The 18,291-nt window shown below is 46.9% G+C and overlaps 2 protein-coding genes across 10 annotated transcripts in view; one reads left to right on the forward strand and one right to left on the reverse strand.

Annotated features, from left to right (window-relative positions):
- Nucleotides 1-12,233, forward strand: part of GSS (glutathione synthetase) — a 33,060-nt gene extending 20,827 nt beyond the window's left edge. For 4 of the 6 annotated variants that reach the window (XM_027078514.1, XM_027078512.1, XM_027078513.1 and 1 more), the window contains 8 exons: nucleotides 406-522; nucleotides 3,865-3,945; nucleotides 4,043-4,120; nucleotides 5,624-5,690; nucleotides 8,352-8,546; nucleotides 9,033-9,114; nucleotides 10,589-10,778; nucleotides 11,668-12,233. In XM_027078514.1, coding sequence (XP_026934315.1) covers nucleotides 406-522; nucleotides 3,865-3,945; nucleotides 4,043-4,120; nucleotides 5,624-5,690; nucleotides 8,352-8,546; nucleotides 9,033-9,114; nucleotides 10,589-10,778; nucleotides 11,668-11,791 — 934 coding nt within the window. In that variant the 3' untranslated portion in view covers nucleotides 11,792-12,233. Of the gene's footprint in view, nucleotides 1-405; nucleotides 523-3,864; nucleotides 3,946-4,042; nucleotides 4,121-5,623; nucleotides 5,691-8,351; nucleotides 8,547-9,032; nucleotides 9,115-10,588; nucleotides 10,779-10,808; nucleotides 10,919-11,667 lie in introns of all 6 variants that reach the window. The other 2 variants (XM_027078516.1, XM_027078515.1) reach the window with 2 other exon arrangements.
- Nucleotides 12,234-12,682: 449 nt separating this feature from the next.
- ACSS2 (acyl-CoA synthetase short chain family member 2) overlaps nucleotides 12,683-18,291 on the reverse strand; it is a 47,779-nt gene continuing 42,170 nt past the window's right edge. For 3 of the 4 annotated variants that reach the window (XM_027078501.1, XM_027078500.1, XM_027078503.1), the window contains 8 exons: nucleotides 18,037-18,169; nucleotides 17,899-17,955; nucleotides 17,623-17,703; nucleotides 16,382-16,490; nucleotides 14,864-14,932; nucleotides 14,357-14,533; nucleotides 13,699-13,773; nucleotides 12,683-13,558 (listed from right to left, as the gene is read on the reverse strand). In XM_027078501.1, coding sequence (XP_026934302.1) covers nucleotides 13,431-13,558; nucleotides 13,699-13,773; nucleotides 14,357-14,533; nucleotides 14,864-14,932; nucleotides 16,382-16,490; nucleotides 17,623-17,703; nucleotides 17,899-17,955; nucleotides 18,037-18,169 — 829 coding nt within the window. In that variant the 3' untranslated portion in view covers nucleotides 12,683-13,430. Of the gene's footprint in view, nucleotides 13,585-13,698; nucleotides 13,774-14,356; nucleotides 14,534-14,863; nucleotides 14,933-16,381; nucleotides 16,491-17,622; nucleotides 17,704-17,898; nucleotides 17,956-18,036; nucleotides 18,170-18,291 lie in introns of all 4 variants that reach the window. The other variant, XM_027078502.1, reaches the window with a different exon arrangement.

The raw sequence follows: 18,291 nt of genomic DNA on the forward strand, positions 1-18,291 counted from the left end.
CCAAGGCAGAGAGGGAACAGGGGCTTCCCTTCTGAGTGCTGGACCCTAGCAACATCCACTTCTAGTCAGTAGTGATGCTCCAGGTTGCTGTGATTCCAGATGGTCTGTAGCTGGATTCCAGACAGTACCTGGGGCTCAGGTAAAGGGGTTTCAGTTCATTGGGAGGCTTGTGTGGAGTGGAAACACAGGGTCTCAGGGCTCCTCTGGGCATGTACACCAGGGGCCAGGCTTAGGGCAGCCCAACACATTCCAGCCTGAGGTGGATCCTACAAGAGCGTGATGGTAGGATGCTTTTTAGTGCTCAGCTGACTCTCAAAGTGATGTTCCTATAATTGTCTATGAGTCACAGGCAGAAGGGTCTTCCAGGTCCATCCAGTTACTAAGTAGGCATCTCTCTTTCAACAGACATGTTCTCAATGTCCTGGGTAAGACCAAAGAAGCTGCCAAGATCCTCTCCAATAATCCCAGCAAGGGATTGGCCATGGGGATTGCCAAAGCCTGGGAACTCTACGGCTCAGCCAAGTAAGGGGAAGAGAAAGTGTCAGCAGAATCCTGCTTTAGATTCAGCATTCATGGATGCAGCAACTTCTTTGCCTGACATCATTAGGAAATCATGAGGGAATTTTTCTTGAAATAGAAGCTTATACTTTGAAGTACCAAAATTATTTTAATGGAGTTTTGGGCTTCCTTCTTAAATAAGAGATGCTGATAATAATTTAATCTTTTCTCATTGGCTACAGGTGATGGTTATGACAGTCAGTGATTGCATCTTGATGTAATGCAGGGGTGCTACCTGGAGTGAGAGAGGCATGTGAGGTTGTTTCCCTGCACTAATGGCCCCAGTTATTAGGCTTTATGCTCTTATTCTTTTTTTCATAGTTCTTCTGTTTTCCTACTAACAGCTCTTCTTACTGCTGTCACTTTGCTTGAATTTAGAATCTCCATTGCCATCCTTATACCTCCTTTTTGATTTGTAGTTTGGGAAAGCAAATGATCTGTTACATTTGTGTCTAATGAGTGTGAGGGCCTTTTTGATGAGTAAATGCATAAACTTTGATTTAGGGATTTTATAGTATCTGTTCAGAGGCATTTTTTTGCTTCCTTCCTATTTCTCAACCATGTTCCAGATGTGTAAAGATGCTAGATGTTCCAGATATGACTTCTGGATAAGTGAGCGGCCACTGTACTAACCGTTATTGCTATGTTAATATAGCATTAATAGTTTACCCTTAATGAGCATCTACTAGTGCCACACTTTGTGCTAAGCTCTTCACATACAGGATCTCATTGAATCCTAAATTCAAACACTCTGAGGTAGATATTATTCATCTCCCCCATTTTAAAGATGAGGAAACTGAGATTCAGAGAAGTGAAGTGCATTGTTCAAGGTCAAGTGGTGAGTTGGTGGTAGAGCCCAGAGTCCATCTCCCTCTAGAACCTGCATTCTTAATCACTTTATTGCCTCCAAGAGAGCCTCTCTGGGCTTATTAAGCCTCACTAAGACTCAAGAAACCTCAGACTCTGAGCATTTGGAAGTCATCAGACAAATATTTTTTCAAGTAGAACTCTTGGCTAGGTTGTATTTTAAGAGTGAAGCCAGGAGATGGGTCACCTAGGGAACCTGCTGATAGACGAATGCTGCAGAGGGTTTCTCTAGCCAGGCTGTGAATAACATGGAGAGAAAAGACTTGTGTGCTCAGAATTAGGCACTGGTAGGTAGGAGCTATGGGGTCCCTGAGCCAGGAGTGGATTCCCTCATTTTGAGAGTCAAATAGGCACTTATGCTGACCCAAATATGACCTTTGCTAAAGTCTGTTCTTTTCCCTGAACATCAGTTTCCGAACTTGTAAAACAGGGGTAATAATAATACCTAAAAGGGTGGTAGTAAGAATTAAATGAAATCATAGATTTGAAAAATGCTTTAAAAAATTCAGTGAGGGTCATTTTATGATACTTTCAATAATAACGATAATGATAGTAATAATTACTACCATTTAAAGAGTTTTGTTTTACAGAAGAGCAAACGGAGGGCTCAGAGAGGTTGAATAACTTGCCCAAAGTCACACAGCTAGTAAGTTTAGAATTCATGTTTATCTGGCCCTAAAGCCTGTGTTCTCTCTACTACACTGTTCTTCTGAAAGGAGTGGTCCCATAGTATAGACTGAAAAACTGAGGTTCGAGCATTTGTAGAGCAGATGAATTTTCATCAATTATCTCATACATTTTAAAAGAATTTTTAAAAATTAAGCCAGGAAAATGAATTATGATTTCAATTTAGATATTTATTCAAACTCTTTCAAAATATAGTGTCTGTGGTTAGAATGAGTAGGGATAAGAAAAGGGGATTCTTGATATAAAAGGTTGGGAACTATGATTTATTTAACACCCTTATCTTATACATGGGGAAATCAGGGCCCAAGGAAAGGAACTGACTTACCCAAGGGTATACCATAGATCACTGACAAAGCCAGCACTGGGACTCTGGAGTCCTCATTCCCAGTCAGCATGCTACTGCTACTTCACCTTCCTTAGCTGATAACTTTCCTAGACCTGCTGTCAAGAGACTGCTCAGAATTAAAGGCAGGAGGAGGTAGAATATGTTTTCCGAGTCTGAGTCCGATTATTTGGCAGGAGGCTTCATTAACCAGAGCATGCAGTTCCACTTTAACCTACAGCCTCTCCTCCACCTTTCCTTGGAGGTGGGCCAGCCTGGGCCAAGTGCCACCTCCCACTCATGAGCAGAGCAGATCAGGCTACAAAGTAAAGAGCAAGGTCATTGGCCCTCGGGACTCTCTCAGGGCAAGATGGCTTGTGAGATTTCAGGCAGGCCAGGAGAAGGGGCATACTAGGACCTGTGTTTTAGCTAAGTGGAAAGGAGTCAGGCAGAGTGTAGTCCAAGAGGTTCAGCTGAGGGAGGGAGAAGCAAAGATAGACAAGAGGCCAAGTATGGGAGGTCAGGAATCCACACTTAAAATCCTAAGCCAAGTCTGCCCACCCAAGAGCTCAGCAAGAAGCCTTGGGCACAGAGCAATACAGCTACAGCAAAAATGGAGTTTGGTACTGCTGAGCAGTGACACTAAGAGAGTCTGATGGGAGACACCTGGACCTGTTCTTGACAACTGAAAACAGCTTGGTCGGTAGCCAAACAGACAATTCTTTGCATTTCCCTGAGTCCTCGAGCTCTTGCTCCTTTAAGAAACATGTGGATAAGCAGAAAGGAAGAGGCCAGGTAAGCCCCAGTGATCCCATTAATACGGTGGGACCAAACGTGGCCCTGTGTACCTCACAGAAATGTTGGGAGGCCCCAGGAGATAATGCCTTATTCATAGTTTTCTCTATAGTGTTTCTGTTGGATTCCATTGAGGATTCCATTGAGCTATTCTTTTTTTTTTTTTTCTTTTTGAAAGAATCACACACTCTTTTATTATATGATTCACAATCTAGCAATAGGGTCATTATCCCCTAACTCCCAGCATTGTTCTTTTACAAAATATTCTTCAGTACTCTCACTTCTTTATTCTTCCAGAAGAACTTGGAATCATTATGTTAAATTCTAAGAAAAAGTCCTCTTGGGTTTTTGAGATGGTTTTAAATCTAAATTTTAATTTGCACAGAAGATTGACATCATTACAATATTTCATCTACCTACTGGAGAAGGGGCAGAGACATGTCCATTTTTTCAAGTTTTCTATATTCAGGAAATAATGTGTTGTAGCCTCAGGTGTCTATGCCTGAGGCAGTCCTGAGTAGAGAGAATATCTACTCTTTCGGGGAAGCCGTGTTCTCATTCTCACTTCTGAGGGGGTGGGATGAAGGGAAGACAAGATTTGTAGCCACCTTGGGCCACCTGTGCTCTTTTCCCAGCGCTCGGGTGCTACTGATTGCCCAAGAGAAGGAAAGGAATATATTTGACCAGCGTGCCATAGAGAATGAGCTACTGGCCAGGTAAGTAAAGGAGGGGAGACCTCCAGATGTAGCCCCAGGGCTGGGGAGAGCCACTCAGAACAGAGCATCCACTCTGAGCCTTGCCCATCTTTCCCAGGAATATCCATGTAATCCGGCGAAAGTTTGAAGATGTCTCTGAAAAGGGGTCTCTAGACCAGGACCGAAGACTGTTTATGTAAGTGTCCAGGGAGCATTCCCCAAGGATCCAATAGAGGGCTGATTTAGGAAACTCATCCTGCTGCCCACTTCCCCTAAATAATCCTTTCTTCTGGGAGATGTGATGGCTTGCTTCCTTCTCTCTGAACTTTAGGGTGAACTCTGAAAATATCCCACCATCCCAGGAAATTTTGGACATGCCAAGTTCTGCTTCTAACGGGTTGTATCAGAACTATTGACATTCTGGATAACCTTGGTTTTCATATGCCTCTGGGCTCCCAAAAGTTTTCTTGCCCTTCTTGGCTAGTCAAGTCAGACCTGGGCAGTTGGGTTGGGCAGTCAAGGAGGAAGAGGAGTAACCAGCTTATTCTTTGATTGGTCTGGGAGTTGCTCTCTGACGTCTCATGCAAGACCTCAAAGGGCCTGGATTTGTGTTCCAAGCCAGGCCCTGTGCTTCCCTTCAGGGGCCACCACCAAGTGACTTCAGTATCACATATTTGGGTACCATTGCTTACAGCACACATATTTAGACCTGGAAATGTGTGATTCTTAAAATCAAGAACCTCCTGGCGTTTCACAATACCACTTACTATTTTCAAAGTGCGCTTCTATCTTAACAAAACAAAGTCATTAATTTACTTTCCAGATAAATCAAACAATATCAAATAAATCAAAGAAAAGGGGAAGAAGTTCAAAAAGACAGTATGTGGCTTAACTAGATTCATATTTTGCATCTCCCCACCCTCACCCCCTACCATTTAAAAAAATCAGCTACTTTAAGCAGTATAAATACAAGTGTGTTTTGCTAGCTGTATGATTATATATAGCAATATGATTCTGCTGCTCAGTAATTTTGAGCCCACCTTTTAAAAATTACCTAATTTGATTCTGGTTGCCTTCGGCCTTACTAGAATGACTCTAGATCTGGAATATTAGAAGGCATTCCCCACTGCATACCTCCATTTTTTAGTGGAAGCATTGATGGTGTGTGGGTGTCTACTTTCATTCTTCCAATGAATCCCTGTTCAGGCTACCCCTGTGCACTGACTTTCAAAGAAAGAAGCCAAATGCATTTTGATGCACCCTGAAATAGATTGAACCACTGAATACATCAGTTTTATTTTATTTTTTATCTCTTATAAATTTATTTATTCTATTTTATTTATTTTTGGCTGTGTTGGGTCTTCGTTGCTGCACGCAGGCTTTCTCTAGTTGGGACGAGCGGGGGCTACTCTTCGTTGCGGTGTGGGGCTTCTCATTGTGGTGGCTTCTCTTGTTGCGGAGCACGGGCTCTAGGCACACGGGCTTCAGTAGTTGTGGCTCGTGGGCTCTAGAGCGCAGGCTCAGTAGTTGTGGCGCACAGGCTTAGTTGCTCCACGGCATGTGAGATCTTCCTGGACCAGCGCTCGAACCCATGTCCCCTGCATTGGCAGGCAGATTCTCAACCACTGTGCCACTAGGGAAGTCCCTGAACACATCAGTTTCAATTTAACACAACAGCTTTCTCCATCCTGTGTTCTAGGGACGACCAGGAAGTTGCTGTGGTTTACTTCCGGGATGGCTACATGCCAAGTCATTACAGTCTACAGGTTGGTACTTTCTGTTAGACCATTCTTTGCCTCTGGGACCTACCATCGTTCTTCAGAGATTCAACTCAGGTGTCACAACAACCTAGGTTATTTCCTGAGCTCTGGCTTCAGTTCTTCCTGAGGGAACTTGCTGCTGGAACTTCCTGTCCTCCCACAAGCTTTTTGCTACCTCTCACTCTCTACACACAATCTTCTAGAATCTGAATCCTCAGGAAACCACAATGCACCAGCCATTCACACTGTTTGTAGGGATATGCTGGTAAATGTGTAACAATCTTTCTGTGGAGACAAGCCCCTATTTGTAGCATTTTCTGATTTCTAGGTTGTAAATACTCCCATCCTGGCCAGTTTCAAAGCTACCCATCTTAACATCTCTGAACAGAGCTGGGAAGAGATGGATTCAGTCAGCTCTCACTAGCCAATGCAAACCAGTGCCACTACACCACTGACCATTTCCTTCTTGCCAACTCTTACTTCTCTTTTATCTGCATCAGAAAGTTTTTATCTGCTGTCCATTCATGTTAATGACAGTAATGATAATATCACCTTAGCTTGCTATCCTACCAGGTAGTTTCAAAATTACATTCCACATCCACTATTTCATTTAATCCTTATAACCACTCTGTGAGGTGTGTAATTATCCCCATTATATAGATGGAGAAACTAAGGTTTGAGAGATGCAGGTGCTTATCTAAGGTCCCACAGAGAGCTCCCAAACTTTCTGACTCTCAGTCCAGTGGCTTTCCTAGTATATCATTCTCCTCCCCCTGCCCCTAATCCACAGCATGGAGAAGCTAAGAAGCCCTGCTTTCAGTTGGGAGAAGGTAAAGGAGAAAATAAGTTAGAAAATACCATAAGCAGTAGTCTAGGGGTCATGACCATTTGGCTCTGCCTCGGTGTGACCAGGGGCAGGTTCCTGACCCTTTCTGGGCTCAGTTTCGGTAAGGTGAGGAACTACACTAGAAAATTGAGGGAGTTCCTCCCAGATTGATAATTCTTTGAATGTAAGATCCTCCCTAAGGCCCAGCTGTATAGGGATCTGCCTCTTGTCTCCTTTTCAACCTCATTGCATGCCATCCCTCCACCTCACTCCCACCTTGCAGCCCCACAGGTTTGTCAATCCCACTGTCTATTGGGAAAATGTCCTGGTTCCAGGACAAGGGGTTTGGGAAAAGGGCCAAAGAAAACTTTATTGAGTTAACAAGGAGGGAAATTAGTGCATAAGGGGGAGAACATTTTTAGGGAACTGAGAAACTCAGACCAGTTTTAGACATGGAGGTGAATCTGCTAGGCTTAGTGAATTGCCAGGTGACCATGAGCAAGGCCCTGCTCATCTCTGAGTTTTGCTTTCCCTACCTTCCACAATGGGGTACTTTTCTGGGTTTTTCTCTGATATTCAGGGTACCTTTAACTCTACCCAGAACACTAGCCTAGTTGTTAGGTGGCTGGGGTTATTGGTGAAGACCAGGCAGAGATGCTGCAGGTGGACTGACTACATCAAAGAAAGGACAGCATGTGTGGGGGTGAGAGTGGGATGGGGGGGGGGTGTTCCTCAGGCCATAGCCCTGATCCTGCTGTGGGCAGTTTGATGTGGTCTGGAGTCAAGGACAGACTGTCCCTCTAGTGCCTGAGAATGGGGACTAGAGCTGGGAGGCATGATCCTCTGCTGTTTTCCTGCCTCTCACACCCTAAACTCCTGGCCCACCAGACTACTCATCCTGCGATTACTCACCAGCAGACCTTCGCTCATATTATTTTGTTAACCTTAATACCTCTTCCCTGTTGAGTCTCACCTGTCAGACTCTACCTGTCCACTCAATTTCACCTCATTAAACAACAATAACAAATATTTATTGAGCACCTACAATGCTTCAGGCACTGTGTTAGACACTAGGGATACAACAGGAAATAAGACAGACAAGGGTCCTTATGGAGCTCACAGTTTGGTCAGGGAGATGGTCATCAGAAAGTAAACAAAAGTAGAAAAAATGGTTTTTTCTAGCTGGGGGAAACTCTTTGAAACAACAGGGTGAAAACACAGAGAATTATGGGGAAACCCACATTAAATAGGGTGGTTTGAGAAGATGACTTTGAGCCAAGATTTAAGGATGAGAGGGATCCAGCCATCCATCAGAAAAGCCAAAATGACAAGAATTCCAGGCAGAGGGAAATGCAGCAAATGCAAAGGCCCTGAGGTGGAAATGACATTTGTGTTTGAGGATTGACAAACCTGTGTGGCTGCAAGGTGGGAGTGAGGTGGAGGGATGGCATGGAATGAGGTTGAAAAGGAGACAAGAAGCAGATCCTTACAGGATCTTATAGGCCGTGGTAAGGAGTTTGTATTTTATCTGTAGTACAGTAGGAAGCTGAGCTCATAAACAAGTGTCCCACCCCTTTCAAACCTCTTCATCAACTGTTCTACACCTTTTCACCTTTTGTCATTTTCCCTTTTAATTATAGTCATGTGTCATTGTGCTAGACCATAAGCTCCATAAGGGCAAGAATCCTGCATAATAGGAGGGGCCGTACCTGCCTCACAAGGATGTTGCAATGACCCTGGGAGATAATGAATGTGAGGATACCTGGCACCTGAAGGATGCTCATTAAAGGCCAGCCAAAGTAAAATAAAGTAGAATTCCTTTTGGTTTCTTCTCTCTGCAGAACTGGGGAGCACGGCTGCTGCTGGAGAGGTCATGTGCTGTGAAGTGCCCGGACATTGCCACGCAGCTGGCTGGGACTAAGAAGGTGCAACAGGAGCTGAGCAGATCAGGCATGCTGGAGGTGTTGCTCCCCGGCCAGCCTGAGGCCGTGGCCCGCCTCCGTGCCACCTTTGCTGGCCTCTACTCACTGGACATGGTGCGTGGACAGCCCGCTTCTCCCACCACAGGCCCCCTAGGTATCAGGGACCCAGAGCCCAATGTGTTGCAGAGGCTGGAACTGGCACTGGGCTGGACTTGGGTCAGTGATGCTCTGAGAAAACCCCTAGAGCCCTGGGAAGGAGGGCTGGAATCCATTGTAAGCTCCCACAGCAAAGGTGGAGATGGGGATGGTAACCAGGGGAAGGGGCTGAGGTAGACAGCAAGAATTGAGGAATATCTGTACCTGTTTTCCAGACCTCTTGCTGCTCCTGAACTGTTGCCCAAGAAAGCTTGTTGTCACTGTACTCACTGCTACAGGGGGCTTGCTGGGGTCATATCCAGATAGTAGCATCCAGCCTAAAGGGGCTTATGACTCTTCCTCCTCCTGCTCTTCCTCTGATGCTGCTCTATACAACCAGCAGGACCTTGGCTCCTGCCTCTTTGGCCCAAGACTGCTAGTGACTGCTTTCTTGCCTCCTGCCAGGGTGAAGAAGGGGACCAGGCTATCACTGAGGCCATTGCTGCCCCTAGCTGCTTCGTGCTAAAGCCCCAGAGAGAGGGTGGAGGTAGGTGGTTCCCTCTTTGCAGGGCTGCTCAGTGAAAGGGGGCCAGCAGGCTGTTACCAGTGCTGATCTGCACTTGCTATGGGCATGGTCCCAGGCTCTGGGGGATACAAGAGGAACTGGCACATGTCCCCACCTTGGACAGTATCCCAGGAGACCCTTTGGTCAAGTGCAGTGGAGCACAAGGGAATGTGTGAGGCGAACGTGATAACCACTACACTGCAGAAATGCCTGTGCACAAGGGAATGTGATTAACCAGCACTGGAGGGTTTGGGCAAGTGTAGTCTGAGGTGCCTGAGGGTGAATTGTGGGGAAGCAGGATGGGGGCATATCAGGAGGTTGGATATCTTCCTGCTTAATTGGAACTCCTTGAGGGCAGGGATCACGTCTGTCTCCTGACCCAGAGGAGATGGTTTTTGATCTTGGCCTTAAGGGTTAGGTACCAGTTTCCCAGGTGGAAAAGGGGGAAGAGTATTCCATACAGAAGAAGCAACCTCAGGCATAGGCACTGGTCCGTGAAAGTGTGATATGTTTGGAGATTAATGAGTAACTGGTCAGGCTGGAGTGCAGTGTGGGAGGTGAGAGAAGGCAGGGATTTGGGTTGGAAAAGATGGTTTGGGACCTGATTATAAAGGACGTTGAATATATGTAGGAAATTGGATTTTATCCTAAGGGTAGCGGGAAGCCATTAGAAAGTTTTAAGGAGGGAAGGGACACATGATTGATCTAGGATCCATGTTTCAGCCATGGTAGAGTGTGTCCTGGAATGTAGGGAGACACTGGTGGCAGAGAGACCATAGAGGAGACGGGTATAGTTGTCCAGAGAGCAATGTAGAAGGCTGGGCTAGGGCTTATGACAGTGTGGAATACAAACTGAAGAGACATGTCCAAGTTCATGACAGGTAATGGAGAGAGAGGAGTTAAATGACTCAAGAATGCCTTTCACTTGATTGAGGGTAGGAAGTTCCAGGAGAAGCAGTCAGGCAGAAGTAATGAGTTCTGTTTGGACATGTTGAGTTTATTTTGGGAGCCCATGGGATATCTGTGATGTCTAGAGCAGGGAGCTTTAGTTAGAGATTTGGGAGTAAACAAGTTATAGGATATAGATGAAGCCTTGGAAGAGATCTCCCTGAAAAAAAAGTATATACGTGGAGGAGAGAACAGAGTGAAGGACTGATTCCTTGGAAACCCCAATATTTAAGAGGGGCAGGAGCCAGTCAGGAAGGCTGAGAAGGAACAGCCATAAACAGATACGAAGAGAACCAGGGCAGGATGGTGTGGTGGAAGGTGTGTTCGCTTGTGTAAGAGCTCTCCTGTTAAGGTGACATTTCTTCCTTGGAAGCCAGGCCTGCCCCGGGTTCACTGAGCTGGTGTCAGGAACTGAGGTTCCTGACTTGCCCACGTGGCCCTAGAAGTGGGAGCATAGGGTGGAGAAGGTGGGGAGAGGGTCCAGGGTGACTGCTTAGTGGAATTGCAGGTAACAACCTATACGGGGAGGAGATGGTACAGGCCCTGGAGCGGCTGAAGGACAGTGAGGAGAGAGCCTCCTACATCCTCATGGAGAAGATAGAACCTGAACCTTTTGGGAATTGTCTACTACGACCTGGAAGCCCTGCCCAAGTGGTCCAATGCATTTCAGAGCTGGGCATCTTCGGGGTCTATGTCAGGTGAGCCAAGCAGTGTGTTTCCTTATCTAGTAAATGAGGCCAAGGATCCAAGATCTGCCCACCTCACAAGGCTATCAAATGAAGCCCAGATGAGAAGTGCTTTGAAACTATAAAGGAAATTCCAAGTAGTATCAAGATGGGTGAGAAAATAACCCTGGACTGGGAAACCCCAGGGAAGGAAAGAATTTGGGTCCAGTCCCAGGCCACTGGGGATTCTGGGAAAAGGTGGGATGGGCCAGCTAGAGGATACTCAGTGGCTTTGAAAAGCTGAGTGGCCCCTGGGTTTGGATTTGAACACTAAAGAATCAGGAAGAGGAAGACTGGGGAATTTGTAAGGAACAGTTCCTGGTCCCTCATACCACTTCCTGCAAAATACTCACACCACGATCAGCGCAAGGAAGGAATTCCAGATCCTACCATGCTCCCCACCAGAGCCTGCCCTCTCTATTATCTTCCCCTCCAAGCACTCTCCTCACAGCATCTCTGCTGGCAATTTCCTCCCCAGCCCCCCACCCCACCCCCACCACAGCCATTTTGAGAGGTAGGAAGGAAATTTACAGCTACAGAACATGAAATGTGAGCCTGGCATCATGCTAAGTGCTGTTCCTGCTTTATTCATTCCTCGTGACCATCTTGCAAAGTGAGAGGTATTATCCCTATTTTAAACTGAGGAAATTGATATTTAGAAAGGCTGAGTAACTTGCTCAAAGACACAGAGCTAATAATATCCAAGCTAGGATGCAAACCCAAATCTGATTCAAAAATCCTAGCACTTTCTCAGGTGTAGTCAGTCACCCACGTACAGCTCAGCTGGGACGAGTGAAGGTCTTGGGTTTGAGGGCTGAGTCCAGGTGATGGAGTTGTGTGTCTCCTGCTCCCATTTCTATAGGCAGGGAAAGACACTTGTGATGAACAAGCACGTGGGACATCTGCTTCGAACCAAAGCCATCGAGCATGCTGATGGTGGTGTGGCAGCAGGAGTGGCAGTCCTAGACAACCCATACCCTGTGTGAGGACACAGCGAGGCCTGCCCAGACTTTACTCGAAAGACCTTCTATCCTTTGTACTTATCATTCCTCTCCTAGCCCTCCTAAGGGGCTGCCCTCCCCTTACCTTGGGAAGGTTGATCTCTTCTAGAGATTTCCAGGGTCTTCATGGAAGGGTCAGCTGGGTACCTTCCCCACAGCTTTCCCATCTGAGAACCAGAAAAGCTGTGTTTCCCTTAGGTGCAATCTAGAGGCCCCTAAATCCTCAGGGTGTGGGTACAGCTGAAAAGAAGCTGATCTGAGGTAAGGGACCATAACACTGCCACCCTCCTGTTAGCCCATTGTCAGCCTTTCCAGCAAGTTCCAGTGTCTGACTTGGGATAGGACTGAGGGGTAGGAGGAAAAGGGTAGAGGGGCACAGCCTTTTCCCACCTCTGCCTTAAATAAAACTACTTTGTTGATTCTGTGATTCCTTGGTTTGTACATTTAGGGGAGGGAGAAGCTATAATCCGAGTCGGGCCACTTCAGGTAGACTGGAGCAGGGGAAGTAACTTGGCTGTAATCAGAGTCTCCCTAGCTCCTGACCCTATGGATAGGACCCTGAAATTTCAATCCTTAGTCACTCACTAATGCTCCCACAGGATCATAGGGAAGAGAGAAGGTCTCTAGCAGGAGCCCAGGAGGGAAGGCAACCATGATGGGACATCACAGTTGTAATCCTGCTTCATTTGCTTTCCTGATTAGCTCAGGAGCTTGTCAAAGGGCCTGGAAGCCCTGCCTAGCTCTGCCTAAACCAAAAGTTCTAGAAGGTGAATATTGGGGTATTCCTGAGGAAAACCACTCCCCTTCCCCACACAAGTCATAACAGCTAGCACGTACACAGCCTGTAAGATAACCAAGAAAGCAAGTCACCACCTCCTTGAGGTCACAGACTTTATTCCTACAACCACAGCGCTTGAGTACAACAGGCAAGAAAAGAGAGCTTCATCTGAGAGTCTCCCATGGGCAAGACTCTGTTCAGGGGAGGGTGGGAAAAGAGGACAAGAAAATCAAGCTCCTCTGGTCCTAGGAACATAACACATTTACTCCTGCTAAGACACAAATGATCTGAAAACCCTCTGGAAACTGAGCCTGCCTGCACAGCCTCTGGAACAAATGGCAGACAAGCCATCTAGCACAAAAGGGAATTCAGACCCATAACAGAAGCAGCAAAGTGTTTAAAAAATAATAATCAATTGTTCCAGGACTCACAAACAGGCATTTCTAAGGGCAAGTGCATGCCCAAAATAAGTACTGATGCTTCCTGAGAGAGCTGACATAGCATTAGAGTTGCTTCCCTGCTTCAGTCTATGCCCTCACTTGCCCACTGAACACTTAACTTGGGTTTGAGATATGACCTTCAGGTCGCTGTTCTGGGCGCTAATGGCTCTTTGCAGTCTAGGGGCACAGCAGCCTGAGGTTGACCTGCGCCCTGTCCCATCTGCCTGGCGGTCGCAGGAAGTTGCCTGCACCCAGAGGCAAAGCTCGTCCTCAGTTCCAGACAGCTCGTCGGGGAGGTGGTGTGGGTCAGCACAGGCCCTGAGTACTCCTGGATGGGGGCAGGGACGGTGGGCAAAACTTTGGAAAGCCAAGCAGGGGGAATCCTGGGTAATGGGCAGGGTCCAGTTCACTGGATGGTCAGGCAACGTTGGTTGAAGAGCTGGGTGATGACGGATGGGTCAGCCACGGTGGACACGTCCCCCAGGTCGTGGTCATTCTGAGCGATCTTCCGAAGCACCCGCCTCATGATTTTCCCTGGGGGACCACAGGCTTCTGGTTACCTGGTGACAACACTGACCCATTCCAGCCCTGCCGAACACTTCCATCCACACACACTCCACCACCACTGGGCCTTGGCAAATCCAGTCCCAATCCCTCAAGGCCTCTGGACATACCTGAGCGGGTTTTAGGCAAGCTGGGTGCATTCTGGATGTAATCCGGTGTGGCAATGGGGCCAATCTTTTCTCTAACTGTAACCAACAAATCATTATGCATTTTTTCAGTACCCTTAGCCAGGCTGCCCAAAACCAAGGCAGAGATGGCTTTGTTTCCAACCTATTTCCTCTTCAAGGTTTTGCCCACAATCATTCTCAGGCTCATTTCTGTCTTTCTCTCTTTTAACACATTGTCTCTTTACACTCTCATTTTATATTAATTCACCTTCATGGAACTCAAGCTCTAGAATCAGCCTGCTAGAGTTGAAATTCCGCTTTACTAGCAGTATGGCCTTGGACAAGAGATTTAACTTCTCTGAGCCTCAATTTCTTCATCTTTAAAGTGAGAGCAACAATAGGATCTATTTCATGGAGGTGATTATAGAGATTAAATAGATTAATGCATTTAAAGCACTTAGCTCAGTGGTGGCACAGAGAAAGAATTCTATAAATGTCAATCATTATTAACCTAGTAGAGACTGGGTGGGAAGAGGGTAGTTAGCCCCTAAGGCCCCCTGGGGTCTGTTTGTGGTTTGAGAAGCAGCTCACTATAGCCCTTCCCCAGCAACCTGGGCCATCAGGACAGACCTGGAAATCCCTGCCCAGGGAAGCTCCTTACTCTGTTTCTTGAGCTCCTCAGTGAGGGTGGAGCTGAAGGTGTGGCCATCGCACAGGGTGACAAAACAGTAGAGGCATTCGCCCTTCACAGGATGAGGGTGGCCAACCACGGCTGCCTCTGCGACAGCCTCATGTTCCACAAGTGCTGACTCTACCTCTGCCGTGCTCAGCAGGTGTCCTTGTCAAGGGAAAGGAAGTGCCATGAGAGAGATCCCAGCCCCTGTTCCATCTGTCCCAGTAAGGCAGTCCTGGTCTGGTCAAATGGGGAAGGCCTTTCATTCATTCCTCATAGGACATACTTCAGTTGTCCCACCATCCTGGTTCCACTCCTCCAGGTACATTTCAATGTTTATCACTCTTCTTCCAAAACCTGGGTCCAGAACTGAATGCTTGCTGTACTCCAGGCATGGTCTGGCCAAAGGATATCCTGGCTCTCTCAGAAGGCTTTGGCTGGGAGTTGCTGGGAAAGCAGGGTAAATAAGAAGGGAAAATGGTCCCTGGTCCTCACCAGATACATTCAGCATGTCATCAATCCTGCCAGTGATCCAGTAATAGCCATCCTGATCCCGCCGGCAGCCTGGGAAGAGAAGAAATGTGCAACATAATAAGTACCCCACAGTAGGATACAAGATCCACATTACCAAACTGCTACACCCACAGCAATAGCCTCCTAACAAGTCTTCCTGCTTCTGCTCTTGCCTGCTGTGGTAGCAGGCTCCAAGATGGCCACACTGATCTCTACTTCCTGGTATTCATACCCCTGTGTAGTCCTCTTTCTCAGTGTACTAGGGTTTGTCTTGTGATCAGTCGAGTTTGGCAGAAATGATAGGATGTCATTTCTGAGATTAGATTATAGAAGACTGTGGCTTCTGTGTTGGTTGCATTCTCTCAGATTACTTGCTCTGGGGGAAGCCAGCTGTCATGAGTAGCCCTATGGAAAGGTCCATGTGGCAAAGAACTGAAGGTTCCTGCCAAAAGCCACTTGAGTGAGCTTGGACGTGTGTCTTCCAGGCTCAGTCAAACCTTCAGACGACTACAGCCCCGACCACAGGTTGACTGCAACCCACGAGAAACTCTGAATGACAACCACCAGCTAAGCCACTCACAGATTCCTGGTCCTCAGAAACTGTATGAGATAATAAAATATTTGTTGTTTTAAGCTGCCAGGTTTGAGGGTAATTTGTTCCATGGCAATAGATAACTAACATACTGACCTGAAGTCTATTCTCCATAAAACAAGCAAAGTTATTAAATAATAAATAAATTCTTATCACTTCTCTGCTTAAAACCCCTGATGGTCTCCCACTGTACACTGGATAAAATCCAAACTCCTCACCATGGCTCACGAGGCCCTATCTTATCTCCCTCTCCAACTTGATATGAAATTCTTCCCCTTGCTCACTACATTCCAGCTACACAAGCTTCAGTCTGTTCCTCAGACATTCTAAGCTTGTGTCTCACTGGTACAGAACATTCATTCTTACTCCAGATTTTCCCATGCCTGCCTCCTTCTCACCCTTCAGGTCTCTGGTCACTTCAGAGAAACCTCTCACCATCCCATCTATGGTGGCCATCCCTGCAGTATTTATTTGCTGAATTATTTGCCTGTCTCCCCTTACTTGAATGTAAGCCCCATGAGAGCTGTACTGTGCTTAGATAAGTACATGGACATAGTAGGTGGTCAATAAATATTTATGGAAGAATGGATTGGTGGGTGGACACATGGGCAAACATAGGCTCCAGACATGAGGATACACATGACATAGTAATACATACTGCCATATGCCCCATCTCTTTCAGCCTAGCAGCAAGGGAAATAAGAACTTCTTCCCTCATACATCAAATCTCAGATGGCACCATGCTGAGTGCCTTCCTGCAACACTCGTTCTTATAATCTTCTCTGTAGTTCTGACTGAATATTAGACACTGATACATAAGACACATCCCTAACCAAGTCTTCTTGGAAATGAAAGGGGACAGTACGTATCTCGGTGGGAGGTTTGGGAAGGGGATAGCCAAGGCTCACCATCTCCTGTCACATAGTACCCGGGAAACTTCTTAAAGTAGGTGGTCTCGAAGCGTTCATGGTTCCCATAGACTGTGCGCATGATCCCTGGCCAGGGCTGCTTGAACACCTGGAAAGTGAGGAAGACACAGTGGTAACATCTGCTACACTGTCTTACAGGAAGACAATTACAGCTTTGTCAAACCCTAGGAGAAACAGCCTGAATGCCATTCCTGAGAAGTAGGACAAAGTACAGGCTTTGGAGATAGACAATCCAGGCTTGGAATCCCAGCTCTGCCACTTACTAGCTGTGTGACCCCAGGTAGGTAATGTTATCTCTCTGAACTTCAGGATCCTTATCTGTAAATTAGAGAAAATAATCTCTACCTCCCAAAGTTATTGTGAGGATTAAATTAATAGTATGTGGAAGCTGCCTGGCACAATGTTCTGTTAGTAATAAGCATTTAGTAAATTTGAGTCTCCTTTTAGGTAATCCCTCAGGGATGCCAGTCCAGTTTGATGCAAATGAAACAGTTATATAAAAATGTGGGACCCACACATAAGTAAGTAATCATTGCCCCAATCAATAATATCCTGTGGCAGCAGATTGACAGGATGGATGAAATTCTAGGCTAAGAGTCAGAAGACCTGGATTCAAGTCTTGCCCTTGTTACTAACTTGCTCTTAATAAAAATGAAGTGAGGTGGAGGGTGGGGGCTGATGATCTCCCCACAACTGTTAATAAAACAATCACAACAACAGCTAACATTTATCAAGCACTAACTGTTAGGTTCTGTGCTAAGTAAAACCTTCACATGGATTATCTAATCAATCCAGCAACCACAGGAGACACAGGTACTATTATAACCCTGTTTTACAAGTGAGAACATTTAGGTTCAGAGGGGTTGGGTAACTTAACTAAGGTCACAGAAGAGGCAGAGCCAGGATTTGAACCCAGGCAGGTTGACTCTGGAGCCTATATGATTTTCCACGATGTCTTCCAGACCCGAAAAGGCACCATCAGGTATCTTTGAGCAGAGCCCTTAAGAACTTTGTGGGCCAAAAGGCAGAGAGGCAGGCAAAGTATCCAGAAGGATTCCCCCCTAGGGTCTCTCTGCAGATGATAAACCCTCAACCATGGAGCTTTAGCCAAAAGCAGCTACCGGGAAAGATTAGGTTCTAAGCTCTAAAGGAGAGTCCAGTACCCCTTTGTGGACCCTCCCCCGCGCCTCCTCCTCACTGAGCAAGGGCCAGGATCTCACCAGATAACCTTCAGCTTCACCTTCCAACTCTTCCCCAGACTCATTCAGGACTGCAGGAGCTACACCAAAGAATGGGAAGGTCTAGAAGCAAACAGGAGACAGGACCCACAGAGAGGAATGAGGCAACTCTGACTCAACTCTCTACCTCTCCTAAGGAGCCCCAGAGCCCCAAATTCCTCACACATATCAGTCCAGTCCCCCACTCTCTACCTAGGCCAAATGCCCCAAGACTCTACTTCTGCCCAGCCCAGGACCAGCCAAGGGAGCCTCACTCACAGCAGAACCAGGCTTCATGGGTGTGGCACCAGGGAGAGGGGTCAGCATATGGCCACCCTGTAGAAGTCAGAGATCAGGGGTTTGAGTCAGTCTTCCCACACTGTCCCTGAACCCCAGCCTTCTGAACCCCTTACTCACTGTCTCTGTCTGCCAGAAGGTGTCCACAATGGGGCAGCGCTGGGCACCTACCACCCGGTGGTACCACAGCCAGGCCTCAGGGTTGATGGGTTCGCCCACTGTGCCTAGCACCTGTAAGGATGCCCGGCTATGCCTTGGGCAGGGGAATGGGGAGAAAGGAAGGCTCTAAGCACCACTGGGAGCCAGGAAGACATGCACAGGCTCTTCTCCTGTCCCCTCCCCTATTCCAAGCCAGGGTGTTAGAACAATGGAATG

This window comes from Aethalodelphis obliquidens, unplaced genomic scaffold, assembly GCF_003676395.1.
Source record: "Aethalodelphis obliquidens isolate GAN/ISIS:26980383/991018 unplaced genomic scaffold, ASM367639v1 scaffold42, whole genome shotgun sequence".
NCBI classification, from domain to species: domain Eukaryota; kingdom Metazoa; phylum Chordata; class Mammalia; order Artiodactyla; family Delphinidae; genus Aethalodelphis; species Aethalodelphis obliquidens.